We start from the raw sequence: 17,978 nt of genomic DNA on the forward strand, positions 1-17,978 counted from the left end.
CTACTCATCTGCATATCTGCAACAAATGCTTCTGAGATTATTCAAGAATTAGGAAGGAGAAGCTTGCTTTTCAGAGAGGTGTCTGATCAGTAGCTTGAAGGAGAGTGGAGTGTAACTGGTTTCCTTTCACTAGTCATGTTTTCCAACTAGTGTGTTAATTCAAACCAGCAATCTTAATGTCGCAAATCCTTTTAAGCAGCACTCACTGACCAGCTAATATGTTTTAGGCTGTTGGAATTTTTAAATACTGTAAGAAAGTAACAAGTTAAGCCAGTGAGTAAAGCCCAGTAGAAAAATTGGACAGACTCACACATCAGCCAAAATCAGCTTATTGCAGCTACATCTGTGTATGCATCTTGACGTTTAAATGGACAATATGTAATTTCTGCCACTAGGGGTCCCTCAGTGGCAGCTGAGCTGTGTGGGGAGGGCCGAGTGGAGCGGGACAGCAGAGTCGCTGCTCAGCTGCTCAGAGCCAGCAATCTGTGAAGGAGGGAGTCAGGTGCAGATCCAGACCTTCTGGAGGAATAAACAGCCAGTCACATCAGAGTCTGCTCTGATCTGAAGCTGTTTACCAACACAAGTTACTTTGAAACTTTTTGGATTAAAAAGTGGATTTATCCTCACTCCTGTTTATCAACCTGACTGCAGCAGTGATCAGTGGAGCTGACCTCCATTGGTGGGTGTTCATGTTCTGTAATATTGTGATTAACGCCTCACTGGTGGTGAACATGCTATCAAAAAAACACCATTCCTAATGAAAATCTATCTGACGTGACTCAGGGCAAATGTTTTAAGGTTTTATTCACAATAAGCGTAGTCTTGGTCGCTGACTAACCCTACCCCAGAAGCTATAGCAACAGGTGACCAAATGAAATGCACCGTTGCCTTGAGTAAAATTGTGGATTTCTCCAGGTCTGAACATTGTCTTGAACAACTGATAATTGTGCACTGCATTATATATAAGTATTTATTGCACATCACAATGTTGGGTCAGGTCGACCAATTAAAAAAAAATGTATGTATTGAACACACATACGTGTTGCTTGTATGTTCCTGTTTGTAGCATGCAATCTCTATTTCTGATTCCATCAGTGCTGCTTCTGTTTCCAACAGCTTTCATTGGCAACATTCATCCAATCTGTGAGCTGCTGTGTGTTCGCTATCAGGGTCCCCATGATGTAACATCACTCTCAGGATTGTACTACATTTATGCTGAAGCATCTACAAGTCATTCTAACTCGACCATTTCCAGTTTTACAACTCAGCCCTCTTGTAAATGTTCTGCTGTTAATCTTTTTGGAATATGCTGTGCTACGTTAAAACTATCTGTTCTTTTTGACTAACTCCTTCCCTCCTCATCATTTTTCTAAAGGGCACATAGTCTTTAATGTGCTTGTCCTCCCACCTGCATGTGTGTGTGTGTGTATCTGTGTGTGTAGCACAGTATATGTGTGCGTATCTGCAGCTGTATGTGGATGATGAGGCGCTCTGTGTGCAGTAAAAAAGCCTCCATATCAATAATCACACCACACAGTCAAGCGTCCCCTCAGGATACAAGCAGAGATCCACAAGAACAAACGTCCTTCGTTCATCCATAAAAGCAAAACAGAAGCACCTTGCAGTTGAGGTCGTCTGTGATGATTAATGTAAGCCACTGAGGCCACACAAGTCCAGAGATATGGTGTAATTACAAATTTGTGTCATTATGTACGCATGTTTCGACACATTTTAGAGTATGGATAAACTCTTGTGGTTTTAAAGCCCCCATGGCCTTTCCACAGCTTTACATTTTAGGTCCCACTAAATAGGATCCGCTCTAAAATTAAAAATGGCTGTGTGTTGCTGGCTTTGTACAACACTGTTATACGTAATAAATAATACAAACTCTTGGACTTTTACTCGTTACTAGCCAGATATATCGATCTAATCATAAAAAGTTAAACCAATGCCAAAATGCAGTTGCAGTAGTTGCTTTTGATGTGTAGGTGGCTTTGACATGAAGTTCAGAGAAAGTTTGATGAGATATCTGACCTGTGTCGACGTCCCTGCCTCCCTCTTGGTTCGGCCTTGAGAAAGCCACTGCGCCGTCACTGTCCTTCCTCCTGGCAGCCCTGAAGGACACAGAGCAGGAGGGAGATTGACTGGATGTAGGGCTGCGTACGAACACTGTAATATTACATGTGAGGCGGTCATTGCAGAAGGCGAACACTTACAGGTAAGAGGTGAGAAAGAGCAGTGAAATCATCGGGGTCAATTTATTGCACAGTGCAGTGTCACTGGGAAAAGCAAACAGTGCTACAATAAAAGTGCACTCTGACCCGTACCCCTATTAAAACCAATCAGTTTCGATGTGAAAATACTGGTAAACATGGCGGCTGATTGCATTAAAACTCCAGGAGAACCAACAGCATTTAATAGTGAAGGCACCCAACCTTGCCTGTATACAAAGCACCTCCACTTACATTAGAAGAAATTACTTTCCTGATTTTTATAATATCAGCTTCAGGGGGAAATGAACTGTGAGGTAACATCACACAGCAAAGGCCACATGTTACAGTGAGGAGGCTGTTTGGACCATAATCTAGTAACTAGAGTGATGAGACGAGTCAGCGACTGACTGAACAATCACGTCATCTGTTCACTTTCGTAATTAATCAGAGGAAAGGTAGAGACAGTCAGACACATCCATGTGCTAATATATAAATAGAAAAAATGTTAACCAATGTCAGGTGGGAAACCTTGAGCACCTGCAGCCAGACACATACAATCATTTGTAGATTCATAGCTCAGACAAAATATGCAAATATGTGTCTTTTCTTCAGATTTATGCAGCTGTCCTTTTCAAAGTCATTGTGTAAGTTGGCACACATGTACAAGCCTAATTTCCTCTTCTATATATTAAGTGTATAGATGCAGATACTGCTGTGACACTTTGTTTGAGGGGCTGTGCATCACACTGTCATAATCGGAACTTAACACTAAGGATAAAGCGGTTAACTGATTTCACTATAACCCTGGTTTAAAACAAAGGTTTTTCAGTGAACAGCAGCAGTACGGTAAGAAAATGACATAAATACAGACGACTGCCGGTGGTAAATTCCCTATATTAAATCTGCAAAACTTGCTAAAAAAGTCGCTGCTGAAGGTCATACGCCTCCGATTCAATTTTTTTAAATGATTATTTTACACTGTTTTATCAGGAGGTTATGTTTTCACACGTGTCTGTTTGTTGGTTGGTTGGTTTGTCAGCAGGATTACACAAAAACTACAGAACAGATTTCCATGGAACTTGGATGGAGGATGAGTCTCGGCCCATAATAACCCACATTAATGCTCGGCACAGACCCGGATAAAGGGACGGATCATGGAATGTTTTCTCTCTTTTTTTAACATTGTTAGATGTTCAAACACATCTGTTTTTGTCCCAGGGAATAATGCCTGATTCATGCCGGTGTTGTGGAGCCAAAAGAGGTGTGACAGTACACATCATAATGTTGAGATCTGTGTGTTTTTTTTTAACATGTTTTCACCTGTAAATCTAAAACTGTCTCAGCAAACTGTTTATAAGCATATGGATGCTGTTATAATGTGTTGTGGTTGAGATCCTGACCCATCATGCATTGTGGATAACAAAGACAAACAACGTTTTTAAGTTTTTGCTCTTAATGGCATGACATAATCACCACCAATAAACAGCGGACCCTATCTGAGAGGGATGCTGTTTTCTGTAGGAAAGTTCACTGAAGTCTTGGTCAGGAAGGCTGACACGGTGACTTTATTCTTGACATTTATTTTTCCTCATATGAGTTGCCAAAGACACTACCAGTTGCAACATTACTGTTGTTTGGTCCTGTAATGTTGCTTTGTGGGTTGAAGTGTGGGACATTTGTCTTTTATTTGATGAGCGAAGGACCTGTTTAGCTGTCAGACTGTGAACACCATCAGACCGACACACCTGATTCGCGCCTCCAGCTTTTCCATTCACACAGACGCTGCATCGCCTCTGCTGCGGCTCTGATACTACCTCTGGTAGTGGATCATAGCCACAGCAAAACTGTTCCCACTCTCTGCATTTGTAACTTTCACACAAAGGACGATGCAGTGTATCGATGCATGATTCCCACACTCAAAGGGCAGTGTGAATGGGGCTTGTTGCTACAATAAAACAAAGGTGACATAGATATAGCTTTTAGCTCGTGTTTTGTTATCCTAGTGGTTTATCGTTACAAATCCAGTGAGCTTAAATCATGGTTAAGCAGTGATGGGTGGTTTAAAATTTAGAGTGATACAGGGCTATCAAGTTTGATTTTGGATTACGTTTGATTGAATTAAACTGGACTTTTGGGCCTCGGTGGAGGGCCATTCTGGTTTGGCTGCTGTGTTATTTCTGTTTCCAAAGACGGCACCTGTTTAAAACAAAAGCCAACAGAGAGATGTTGTGGGGACAAAATACAATCATACTTCAATTGAGACAATGTCAACTTTGCCTTAAAAGTGACATAATTTACTGAATGACACTGAATGAAAACAGTCAACAATAAACATCCTGCTTCATGTTCCTGACAGGTGTCATGTCATGGTCAAGACAGTGACCTGTTTCAGTCTTCCGCACAACCCTTCAACTGAAGTGTTACCAAGACTGCACTAAACCCCTGTTTGTTCATTACAGTATGCCAAAAACTTTAAAAAATTTAAACCTGGCAATCTGAAACAATTAATCTATCAATTAGTTCATCACTCAAATGTAAAATTGACAACTGTTTTTACGAATCGATCATTTTTTTCCCGTTCTAAGAAAAATTGAATGCCGAACATTTTCCTGTTCCAGCTTCTCAAATGAGACAATTTGCTGTTTGTATTTGTCATACATTATTATAAACTGAATATTTTGGGAGGTTGGTCAAAACAAAAAAAAACATTTGAAGGCATCACCTTGGGCATTGTCAGTTTAAATGAGTATTTTTCACTGTATTTTCACAATCCATTGATTTAACAATTCATTAAAAAAAAAGTTTTAACATAATTTTACAATTAAAATAACTGCAACTCTGCTATTAATTTTGTAAATCTGGTGTTCTATGGTCTGATGACTGCTTGAAATATGAGTTCCTCTCATGTGCATCCATGTTCTTTGTGTTCACACTATTATATTCTACTGCTGGTAGAGTCAGTGTACAGCTCAGGTGCTGCGAGTGCAGAAAAGCGTATAATTCAAGTCAAATCATCGACAATCTATCTTCATAAAAGCTCATTAAAAACTGCAAATAAATACACCACCATCATTGGGAAACTCAGGTTGTGTTTCTGCATTTGTCTGATTTGAGTCGATGCACCAGTGAAGTTTTGAGAAATAATGACTCCCATTTTCACTGAGCAAGGATCTCAACAGGATGACTAGATTAGCTCAGATGAATCATGAGCTCACTTCAAATTGACAAAAACACTTCCCAGGACGTTGAATTTAAAAGAGAGTGATTTATACACGTCGGCCCGGGCTGGCTATACATTCTATCACAGATCACACTGAAACATCTCGGTTTCATTTTAACTGAAAGGCAATGAACAGAGCAGACAGGGGGTTTATGGTACTTTCATTTAAACTCCGGGGAACATTTAGCAGATATGTGCAAGACAGAGCAAAACACAATGTAAGACTGGAATGGACTTATAAAGACATCAGTCTCTGGTTTATCAAGCATTTGACTCAAACTGCAAGCACAGAGGAGGACAGCAAGAGAAGGGATGGTAATGATCTCCCTTTCCATGTTTACCAAATGAATAGCAGAGAAGGTTTTTAAACCAGGAGCCAACAAGGACGCCTGGGAAATGAGAAGACCAAACTACTTTCCCAAAGACAATGAAGAGAATCAATAATCAGCTAGGGACTACCAACATGGTTATTAACCCGTCAGCCTGAGGATAGTGGTAGTAGCATGTGTATCATCTGTCTTCATTATTTCTCTCTGGAACAATGTCTTCTCCCATCCCCGACTTTTGGCTCCCACAGAGGAACCTTTCAACATGTCTAAAGCAGCTAATGAGGAGGCAGACACGGAAACATGAAAATGATCTTCACTCTGCATGACACTAATGGTGGGATTAACTCTGTAGCTCGTGCTGTCGGGAACCACAGAGATACTGGGGATCAAGAACATGATGGAGGAGGTGATCCAAAGGGTATCCAAAGCTACATTACTCCGTGTGAGCAAAGAATGTGTTGATCAGAGGAGGATGATTACTACTGTGAAACGTGGAATTTTTGTCTCCAAACCACAGAGAGACATTTTGGCGCAGAGGACCAGACAGGCCTTTTTTCAGAGATCTGGTTACTGCTGACTCTGGTTATTTATAAGCCAACAGTGTCAGACTAATTCTATTTAATTAATTTAATTTAATAAAAAGCTTTTTTTGGTTTTTAGAATATTACAAAACCTTCAACATCATCATTGCAGATATAGATAATTTTCCCCCTGAATGAAGAGAACATCTATTATATTATCAAGCCCACTCTTATCGTGATGGCCCACTGGTAGATGCAGACATACAGGCTTTTCAAAAAGTACACATTCACTGGGCAAAATAAGAAAACTACTTCGTCAAAAGTTCCCGTCAATTGCAGATAATTAATTTTCATATTGGCAGAAATGTTCCATTTTTGGCCGATGCAGATATTTCATATTAAAGCCTTTGTTGCCCGATGCCACATCCCTACTTTTTATCATGTAATATCTTACTCTTTTGATTAAATCATGATTAAATCATTTTGGTGGTCATTTAGCACAGCATCACATAACAACTGTAATCACAACTTTCCAGAGCCCAAAGTGACGTCTTCAAATGACTTCTTCTGTTGAACTGACAATCAAAAATCTAAAGACTCTTCATTTACTGTCGTGAACGACAAAGAAAAGCATTAAATCCTCACATTGAAGAAGCAAATGTTTGATATTTTTTGCTGGAGAAATTACTTAAACAATAAATCAATTAATCTACCAATCATTGCAGCTCTAATTCTTTGAGTGTTAGTCTATTAAATATTAGGTCATTTACCACCAGAAGAGTCTCAAATCAAGCTTTAAGGCCCTGATCCTTTAATAGTGGGTCTCTGCTGATACCAACATCGAAATGAAACTTGCATTTACTTAAATGTTCATTAGTCATATCTAACACATTGAAATAATAGCTGTAGCTAGAAAATCTGACGGACTTTATCTTTCACAAGCTTGATCCAAATACTGAAGGAGCCCAAATAATTTTTCACATTCAAACACTTAGTTGCACTTGGATATGCAGCAGAAGGCTCACACTGTGGTGAAGGAGATCAGGTGGACAAAACACAACAGAGTTTAAATCAATACTTAGTATCAGCTGAGCACATTTCTATTCAATTCTATTTCTTTAATGTAAAACAGTCAACAGCTCAGATTAAAAACACTTGGCAGGGGGTTCAAAAGGAGTCCGGGCAGATTCAACACTTGATTCAGGCATTACAAACGTTTCTGCCATTACTGCTATGAACATTGGGTATTTTGTGCTTATGCAGCCTTCATGCTGCTTTGTGCTTATTGATTGAGGCTACTGGTAGGATATGTCTGCACTAAGTGTTCCCGAGCCTCAATGGTGCCAAAGCTTGGAACATACACCCAAACTCCCAACTGAGCAAGACTGCTCTCTTAGCCATTTACCCTTTAAGATAGCTTCTGACAGGGCTAAGAGCCCACTAAGAATGTCCATCACACGGCTTCAACAATAGCGCCCAGCGAGGGCGCCACACTAGTCACCACAGGCCTCTGCCATGTTCCTGTCACATATGCTCCTAAAAAGCACTGAATTCCCACAGGGTCCTGAAAGGCACTCGTCTCTCTCTCTGTTTGTACAGTAATCCATTAAGCTCTCTCATTGTCAAGTGTGCTTTGTGTATTATGCAATCTGCATAGCTAAATAACACCTCCACAAAGGGAATGAAGTAAGCCATGGAATCTGCTCTGGTGGGTGCTCGATATCAAAAAAAGCAACCCAACGTGAATTTTACTTTTGAAATGAAATGCCGATAGCCTAGTTTCTTCAGGTTGGGGAAGATCAAATGCTTTACCCTCCAAGGAAAGGTCACCATTAATCGCTGATAACACTGAAGGGAATCCATAAAATGTCAGCAGCTCTTTGTCTGGAACTGCACCAGAGAGGGAGGGGGAAACATTTCTGTGACATTTGAGGATTTCAGTAAAGGGGCGAGCAAAATAATGAGTTGAGCAGAATGGAATGGAGTACGTGGTTGCTTCAGATGTAGATCCTGTTTCCTCAATCGTTTTTTCCCCTCTGGCATGGCAGCACACACAGTGTCTATGGTGTGGCGTGCTGTGCCCATTTGTATTTCTTTTGCATCCACACATCAATAAGCGACCATGCTGACCCACAATAAGAGCACAGAGCAGGGTGTGTGGACATGAGGGTAAGGGGAATGACTCAACATGTTTTCTCACCTAGAAAGATACAGCAATGTTCAACAGACTCAAGATGCTTTCAGTGGCTTTTAAAAGTTTTATATCTTCAGTGAAATGTAGATACAACAAAATTCAATTTTTCCACCTTTCATTTTCATTTTCATTTTCCAGACAGTTGCCTCTCTGTTTAGCTGGCATGGCAGCTGGATCACATGATCATGTGGTCTCATGAATCCATACTGTATGGAGATGCTGATATTCTTTTCTAGCAGGACTAGTAACTGGTTTGCTGACCATGGTATAACTGTGCTTGATTGGCCAGCCAACTCACCTGACCTGAACCTCATAGAGAATCTATGAGGTATTGTCAAGAGTAAGATGAGAGACACCAGACCCAACAATACAGACGAGCTGAAGGCCTCTATCGAAGCAACCTAGGCTTCCACAATACCTCAGCAGTGCCACAGGCTGATCGCCACCGTGCCACGCCACATTGATGCAGTATTTGTGCAAAAGGAGCCCCAACCAAGTATTGAGTGCATAAATGAACATACTTTTTACATTTCTGTATTATATATATATTTTTTATTGGTCTTATGTAATATTCTAATATTTTGAGATACTGGATTTTTGATTTTCATGAGTTAGCTGTAATCATTAAACTTAAAACAAAAAAAGGCTTGAAATGTTTCACTTTAAGTGTGATGAATCTAGAGTATATGAAAGTTTCACTTTTTGAATTAAGTTTTAGAGAAAATTTCCATGACATTCAAATTTTTTGAGATGCACCTGTATATGTTCTTTACAAGTGTATGTAAACTTTTGACCACAACTGTAGCTTCAAAGCTATAGCTGAAACCATTTCTGATTAATAGATCAGTTGGTATTTATGATAACTTTTTTGAGAATCACTTATTTGTGAATCTTGGGAAAAACATGATATCTCGGGTTCTGCTGCATCAATTTTGACCTCCATCCGTTCATTGTCTTTATCCGCTTATCCTTTGCAGGGTCATGGCGGGGCTGGAGCCAAGCCCAGCTGACATTGGGCGAGCTGCGACGTACACCATGGACAAGTCACCAGTTCATCACAGGGCTGACATATAGGCACAAACAAACATTCACACTCACATTCACACCTACGGGCAATTTAGATTGACTGATTAACCTCACAGCCCATTCCCATTTTGTTTCAATTGCTGAAACTAAATGGGAATGGGAATATTATAGAAGTTCAGTGCTGCATTGGCTCTTTTAAAAGCTGCACGCAAAATGTATTTACTGCAGTTTGGGCAAACCCAAATTGCCAAGACGACATCATGGTAGCCAACATCTTTTCCCATTTTGTTTCTGCTGCACAATTTCTGATGATTGCTGCGCACAGCACAGCACAGTGTAGATCCAGAAATATGTTTCATTTTAATGGAAATTCAACATTTGGAAATGCATTTGAGCTTCAGCGGGGCTCCGCTCTCCTCCCACAATGCAGCCCTCCCCCGACCCCTACCTCTGTGTATAGCTCAGAGAACGAGGACTCCCACTCTTTCCACTTGAATTTATATGGAAAATAATGGTTATGGCGGCTGTCACTTAGCTTATAAAAGTGCTGCAATGGCAGAGATATGGTATTGATCTGAGAATAGAAAATAAGGGATGGACGTGTAGGAAGGAAAGGAAACACTACTGTAGATGTTACCAGTTAATGTAAACCCAAGTAAGACCTACAGTATCAGCTTTCAGCTCCTCACACATTTCCCAAACTTCAGAACATTTCACATCTCACTTCGTCTTCAGCTCCATTTTTCAAACAGGGTCAGGAGAGTATTTAGGGTCGAGATGTGGCCCAGAAACATGAAAATCTGTATTCAATATTCATTTACTGCCAAAACCAACAAATGACACATTGGTCAGGAGTCTATTTCATTATCTCTGCAGAAAACATTAAGGCTGGCTAATAGCTTCAGCAGAGGCATTAGAGGTTGGAGGGGATGAGGCTCTCCATCACGCCGCTCCTCCTGAATGATCGACTGCAGCTCGACGAGGCTTTGGGCCGCTTAATAAACACCAGGCAGATGTGAGACCCAACCTCCAAGTCAACAAATCACTGCGGCTCCTTGCTTCACTTCTCCAGGCTGCGACACTTCCACAGTGCCTCTGCTGAAGCTTTTCAATTACAAAATCACTTTGTGTGACAGTGTGTGTGAGCGTGTCTGTCAGGTGGTACATGTGCGCTGGGTAAGCCGATATCCCCCATTCTGCAGGGGAAGAATAAAGTGGATGGATGGACGGATGGGTGGATGGATGCACGGATGGGTGGACGGAAGAGGATAAGCAAAGGCAAAAAGGATGAGATGGGCCGTTCCTCTAACCAAGATCCTAAACCTCATTCCCCAGTTTAGCAGAGAGCACATTGGATACACCGTCTTATCCGCCTGCTCGAACGCCAACCTCGGGGCATCCGTTCACAGTCAGAGACAGAGATAGAGCTCTCTATGGTAAATGATCTTTTAAATGCTTCCTTTCATGTCTTGTTCCTCACCCTCCTCTCCGTCTTGTCTCCTATTACAGCTCTGTTAGTAGTGCTGGATAGTTTGACGTATGCTTGTGTGGAAAAGCAGAGGCTGCAGAGCACCGAGTAGCTTCAAAGTTTCACAGCATTCTGACCTCCACAACCACTCTGAGGCAGGAGGAGAATGATGAGTTGGACAAAGTTTGAGAGAGGCAGTTCAGCATGTCTTCCAAAAACTGACACCCAAGGGTCCAAAGAAAATCAATTTATGTTTAAGAAGGTGTTATACTCCATACAGAGAGTTTTTCAGCTCTTCTACAAGTTGGTAGCTCCATAAATTGAAAATGCCATGATGGAACAGGGTTAAGAGGTGAAGCTCAGCCTCTCACAGTTCCCTAAAGAGCAGCAGCCCACTTTGCTAGATTTAAACTCACATTTAAAGCGGAGCAGGCTCTGAACCCACTTTAGAGTCAAAACACTGACAGAACCGGAGGGCTCTGACAAATTTTACTACATGATGTAATCCACACTGGACTTTTGGGGAGTCACTGTGCCACCGATTGGGTGGGAAGCTCTTTGCCATTTCACACCCACTCTGAACTGAGAAGTGAGCTATGGTAGAACTTTTTCATCCATCAGCATTGTGAGCTCCTCTCCTTCTCTATCTCACTATAAAGCACTCACTGTGATGGTGTTTCTGCTTGTTCCTTGTGATAACCTGTCAAACAAACAACATGAGACATATTTGACTCTAGACTTTCTGTTTGAGCTATGAGTTTCTTTAAGTGTTGCACAGCAGCCATCACTAATTCTAACTATCCGCTTCCAGAGACATAAACGTCCACCAATTTAACTTGGCAGAGTGAATTTATAAGTCACTGGGAGTTCTACTCTGTCAGTGAAAACAGCTGTTTAATGTTTCTATGATTCTGGAAAAGCTTCCTCAAGTCAGAAATAATAACTTATCTCGACCGAAACTTGAAGATGATAATTGCTCAGACGCCAAACCAACAAAAGGTGCTCTTATTGATCGGACACCGATCGTTACCAGCTGATATACGTTGTGAAAAGTTTGATCAGTGGTCTCTTTAGGGCCCAATCAGAAGAGCAGATCAAATAAACACACGAGACAGTTTCTTTATGCGCTGCTACTGCCACACACAGCGCAGGACTGCTCACCGGCTGCCAACAGCTCACTAGCTCTCCTCTATGACAGCCCCAACACTGGCCCAAAGGCCGAAAGCTGGCCTGGTAAGTCAGGGCCATAAAGACAAAAGCTGGGGGGAAAGCTTGCCATCAGAGGAAGGTGAGACGCTCTGATTGTCATTCCTCAAACACATTTATGGTGTTGCTCTTGTTTGCATTCGTGAAAGGTGACAGAAGTACTTGTGTGAAAAATGAAAATAGAGAGTATGAGGAAGAATTTCAAACCCTGCCTACTTTCCCACATCTACAAACCTGGCGAATCACTGAGCAGAACTGAGCCTCCTCAGACTGTCAGTTTCGCAGACCCACAGGTCCGACCTCAGAAAGGTGTGGGGGAGGGGTTTTAGATGCTGTTCAACAATCTGGCAAGCAATCCCCTTAATAATCACACTTGTACACTAAAATTTGGATGTATATGCAGTTTTTTAAATTACGCGATAGACTCCTTTCCCATTGCCAGAAGATGAGCTTGCCTTTTTTTTCCTTGCGTGTCACGATCGTAATCACAAACAGGCCGAAAAAAACAGGAACCTCATCAGACTGCATCAGACATTCAACTCCTTTTGAAAAGCCTTAATCAATAACATTCTGAATTAGAGAATTAGACACATCATTTTTTCCCCAGCTGATGATGGAAGTTGCTAAGGAGTGAGATATCTTGCTTCCTTCTCATCTCTGTTGAGAGTTGCAAATGCACAGTACAGATCAGGCAGCTGTGTGCTGACATGGAGGCCAATGATAACGCTGGTTACTTTTGAATATCTTTTATTTCTGTCAACAAACCAACTAGTGGGTGTTTGTGGAAAGGAGTACAAAAGAGCCTACTGATTTGCAGAATGGGGATTATAGGATTCAGTGTTTTTTGGAATTTGCCCCCTGCTACAAAGTAGAAGTCAAGATATCCAAGTTGGAGGCAGTCTGATGAATCAGCAGGTTGAAAGATATATTGGTATTGGTGGTATATGTCAGCCCATAGTAGACAAAGAACTGCAGTACAGAAATTTTTCGGAAAGACAACATAGCAACAGACATGTTGGAGCCTGGATTTTTAATGGCATGTCATCACTCTGTCTGTCCCCCATCTTTGTATATTAAACTATTTAAAAAAGCCAATACAATCCAAAAACTACAAACACACTCTTCCACTGCATCAGGTAATTGGTCCCAACTGTGCCAACATTTATATCCATTAAGGATCATGAATAAAATTATAATGAATTGATGCAAATTCAATGGAGGTCCATAATTGAGGTAATATGACACAGCAGGGTCTTGGTTCATTATAAGGCATTTACTTTCAGTCTGTTTTTTTTAATCCTGCGCATTTACATGAGCTGATTTTGAATGTCTTTGGCCATCTTGAAAAGAATTAAAAAATAATCCACAAAACGTGACATGATTTAATTTTTCTTACCAGTGTGAAATTAAGGTTGACCAATTATTCAATTTGCTTTTGAGAGAGCATCTATCTAAATTAATACACCACAATAACTTGAAATAATTAAATAATCACTTTGGACCTATGTGTTTTGTCTGCACAAGTAGACACTAGATATTGATGTAATTTCCACACTGAAGAATATTACACAATGCACAGTTTAAAGCTTCAGGTAAAAAAAGAAAAAAAGGTTCTTGTGATTTACAGAAAACTCTTTAGAGTAAATTGAATAATTGCAGCAGCAGATAATAGCTTGTGGATAAGAGCGTGACTGATAGAGAGGCTATCATATGTCATTGGAATAGAAGATACGAGAATGGCAGCAAATATAAAATCAGTGGGTGAGGACAGCAGAGAAATATGCCACCGCTGCTGTAAAGACAGTCACAGCATGTCTTATGCTTAATTGTGGAAACTGCCTTTAATTGCAGCGAGGGTTCTGACTCATTTTCTCCACCTACAGTTGATTAGACACCTCAGTGACCCGTGAGAAAATTGTGAAACTTCTAGTAACTCCACGAGTGAAATGCTTAGACAAAAAAAGCCATTATTTCTATACAGAAGCTTTCACATTTTTTCAGCTGGTTTTTCTGGCAGGCACTTTGCCTGTCAGTTTATTCTATGGGGAATTCAGTCCGATGATTATCCTCAATTCTAAGATGCTTAGGCGCGAAATCAGTTGCATCCCGGCTTTCTGTGTAGTTGGAAGCATAATGGTGGACAAGGATTAGAGAACACAAAATTAGGTGGAAGTCATTTACATTTCAAAAGTCCCAACTTTGCATTGATTCTGCTATAAATAGGTTGAATAAAGTTCAATTATACTCACATGATGCTTGTGAATGCTGTCAGGGAAATATGAACAAGCTGTGTTTTAGAAGTTAAAATATGTTGTCCAAATCGCAACAAATTCAAATAAATAACTAGATGAAATTATAAGGAGCATGCATACTGTAAGTGTGTGAAGGACACATCCCGAGCCAGATCCCTGAGGAAAAACCCTTCCCATCATTGCTTTGTGCTGACTGAATGGACCTGGACAGTGCTGACTGGTAACTGTAACATCTAGTTTTAGGAAGCATGAAATGGGCTGACGGAGCAGCTGCTGCAGCTGCCTCACCGCACCAGATGTGACAGGGCATGGCAGGAGCACATGAAAGACTAAAACGTTGCTCTCACACTAGAGGTCAATGGGCATATCAGAGTTTCACTTAGTCAGACAAAGATTTACTTAATCACTTACCTCTGGTTGTAGCTTAAGATGAAGATAGTTTTCTTATATTTGTCAAGGTTTTTATTAGGGATGTCCCGAGCCGATCTGCGGGATCGGGATAGGGGCCGATATGGGCATTGTTTCACTGATCGGGATCGGCAATTTTGGTGGACTCAAGCCTGATTATTTTTATGTCAGTTGTCGTAAATGCCGGAGCACAATTTGTGGCAGAACGCAGACGCGCACATAACGTTACTCTGGTAAACCTGTGGATAAAATGTCTGCAGTGTGGAACTATTTTAAATTAGAAAGCAAAAGCAGTCCAACGCCGACATGTAACATCTGCAATACCACTGTTTTGCAAGGGGGTAACAAAAGAGCTGCATTTAATACTACACATTTGATACGGCGCATAAAAAACAAACACTCAAAGGACCACAACGAGTTCACTCAAGCAATACAGGCAAAGGCACTGAAGCAACAAACACTCGTGGATACTTTCAAAAGGTATGAGAAATATCCTCGAGACAGCGACATGGACACAAATATTACAGAGAAGGTAACTGAATTCATCGCTCTGGATAACCAGCCCACCTCTGTGGTAGAGGATCAGGGTTTAGTTACTGACTTTGTTTACTTGGTTGTTTTTGTTAAAAAAAACAAATGAAAACCAATGTTGCAATAGAATATGGAGAATAAGAAAGAGCCACATGAAAGTATTTACTTTGTTTCAACAAAATAAAAACAAAAATAATAACCTAATTTTTTCTTAATGTAGCTGTATTATCTAGGAAAATATTAGTTAGAGCTAAGTATCAGATCGGGACTTGGTATCGGCAGATACTAAATATTAAATGACTCGGATCGGGATCAGGGTAAAAAAACCTAATCAGGACATCCCTAGTTTTTATATGTATATCTGTTTCTAAATCTGTTTCCAATGAAAAATTACAATTCCATAACACTGAAAAAAATCAGACAGCAGCAACTTTTCAAAAACTGTGCCCTTGTTACTCTGCAGAACCCACAAAATACTTTTAACCACTTGTTTTAGGATAAAGTAATTCGATTAACCTTCATTTTGTTGCAGTTAGATCTAGAGGGAGACCTCACAACACAATACAACCAAAATTGATTTTCATGGACACATACCACGTGTAATCATGAGTGACCCTTTACCGTCACCCTGTTTGCTTAAATCGAAAATGGACTATTCACTCTTGCCCATCTCTGATAGGATGTTGGCTGTACTACAGTTGAATTGTTAGACTACACCTCATTAAGAACCACAATGCTTTTTGAATTCTGACAGAAATACTGTTCCCGGTACTTTACCAACCATAAAAAAGTCTGGGAGTTAAATCACTACAATAAAACTGAAGATATAAAACAAAGGGCTAGAGTGCAATACACTGGCTTCTATAGTGCTATAGTGCGTTGCATCATTCCCCCCACATCAATTAACACCCATAGAGCACACAGAATACATCACACAGACATAAGAACAAATCATGGCAAATTAGCCAGAACATGCCAAACCAGGGAGAACATGACATAAAGGCTCAATCCCATTTCAAATCTCTACCCCTACCCCTGGTTTTCAAGTGCCCCCTGCCCCCCATGAAATGGGACATCCATTCAGACCCTTATACGTAATCAGTAGTCGTTGATTGTATTTATTTAAACAGACGCAACCGCACATTACCACAATTCAATCCTCAGCTGTGGTTATCTCTCTTGTGTTACGGTGGCAATCCAATTCACCATTTATCTGATGGAGATGGAAAAGCTTGACACTTGCAATTCGTCCACAACTTCACACTATCAGTCCAGTCATCACTAGGGTAACCCTAACCCAAATACGGAGAGCACATCTTTACAGTAATGTTATAGTGAGAGAGAGGTAGAGTGAGGCGTCTCCCCAAAACTCAGCCACTGACTGCATCTAAAATTACTCACCAACATGCTGTTTACTTTACTAAAACAGTGTGTTTATTAGTATGTCCAAAACCTCGGTATGACACCAACAGAATGTGAACTGCATACTGTGCACAAGGAAATATTATAGCATATATTTTATGGCAATCCATCCAACACAGAACATCAAGCAGGTTGCACTAAAAGTCAGTCAGGTTCATCCTCTTGGGACCCTGATGTCTGCACAAAATTTAATCCAACAGTTGTTGAGATATTTCAATAGAACAAGCGATGCAACACTCACTGGAGCAACACTACTCTGCTACTGTAACTAAAAATATATCAGGGTTTAATGGCCAGTACAGAATATAGTCCACTGGCAGGGGCAGTCAAATTAGCAACAGCCCTGAAAACCCACATTGTGCAAGTGCTGAAATTTACACTACAGTCGGGGTATATTCAGTGCTCTCTCACTTTCAAAAAGTATGAACACATCCTGTCCAAACAATCTGTCCTTGTTTTACACGCTCTTTGTTTATTCATTCACGTACTAACGTCCTGTCCTTCTCCATTCCTCATACACACACCTCTCACACTCATCTTATTTATTTTTTAATTTACTCTCTCTTTTCCTCTGCGAACCCTGAGGGACTCTCTACTGACATCAAGAGAGAGAACGAGAGGATTCAGCACTTGCCCAGCGAGCTATCACTGCAGGGTGCTGGGGAAAAAACAATGAGAGGCGTGATCTATATCTGACAGCAACTCCAGCAGCTGAAAGATAGAGAGGGAGGACGGGGAAGAGGGGTGGGCAGAGAGCGGAGGAATAATACACGGCAAATACTTTATCTTCTTGAGCAATGACTGTGTGGATTCACTTTGTAAAGGGAGTGGAGAGGGCTCTCTAAGGAGACAAAAACAGGAAGAGATAAAGTGGGTAATTTCAATGGAGGGGAGCAATCAGCTGCTCTATGTTATCGGACTCAAACCCACCCCTGTTTGGCCTATTACCATCTATCCTTGTGCTGTCTCTGACAACAGATGCCACCTGTAATGACAGCTCTGGCCTATTTGTATTACTGCTGCTTTACTGTCTCATATTATACATGCCCAGTCCTACTCAAATGCTGAATCCCTTCTGCATCTTCTTCTTCTTCTTCTTCTTCTTCTTCTTTCCCCTGAGGTTAATGCCCAGTGAGGAACTACAGAGAACTGAGAAGGCACAGCGTACGCTCTCCTTGCCATCCAGTA

General features: G+C 40.9%; 1 protein-coding gene across 1 annotated transcript in view; it reads right to left on the reverse strand.

Moving 5' to 3' along the window:
* The window catches only part of adam19a (ADAM metallopeptidase domain 19a), a 194,868-nt gene that overhangs the window by 157,944 nt on the left and 18,946 nt on the right, over positions 1-17,978 (reverse strand). Inside the window, exon 2 of the mRNA XM_084345056.1 lies at positions 2,035-2,114. Within this exon, the coding sequence (XP_084201182.1) occupies positions 2,035-2,114 (80 nt within the window). The remainder of the gene's footprint in view (positions 1-2,034; positions 2,115-17,978) is intronic.

Source organism: Pagrus pagrus (assembly GCF_965226575.1).
Source record: "Pagrus pagrus genome assembly, chromosome: 22".
Classification (NCBI taxonomy): domain Eukaryota; kingdom Metazoa; phylum Chordata; class Actinopteri; order Spariformes; family Sparidae; genus Pagrus; species Pagrus pagrus.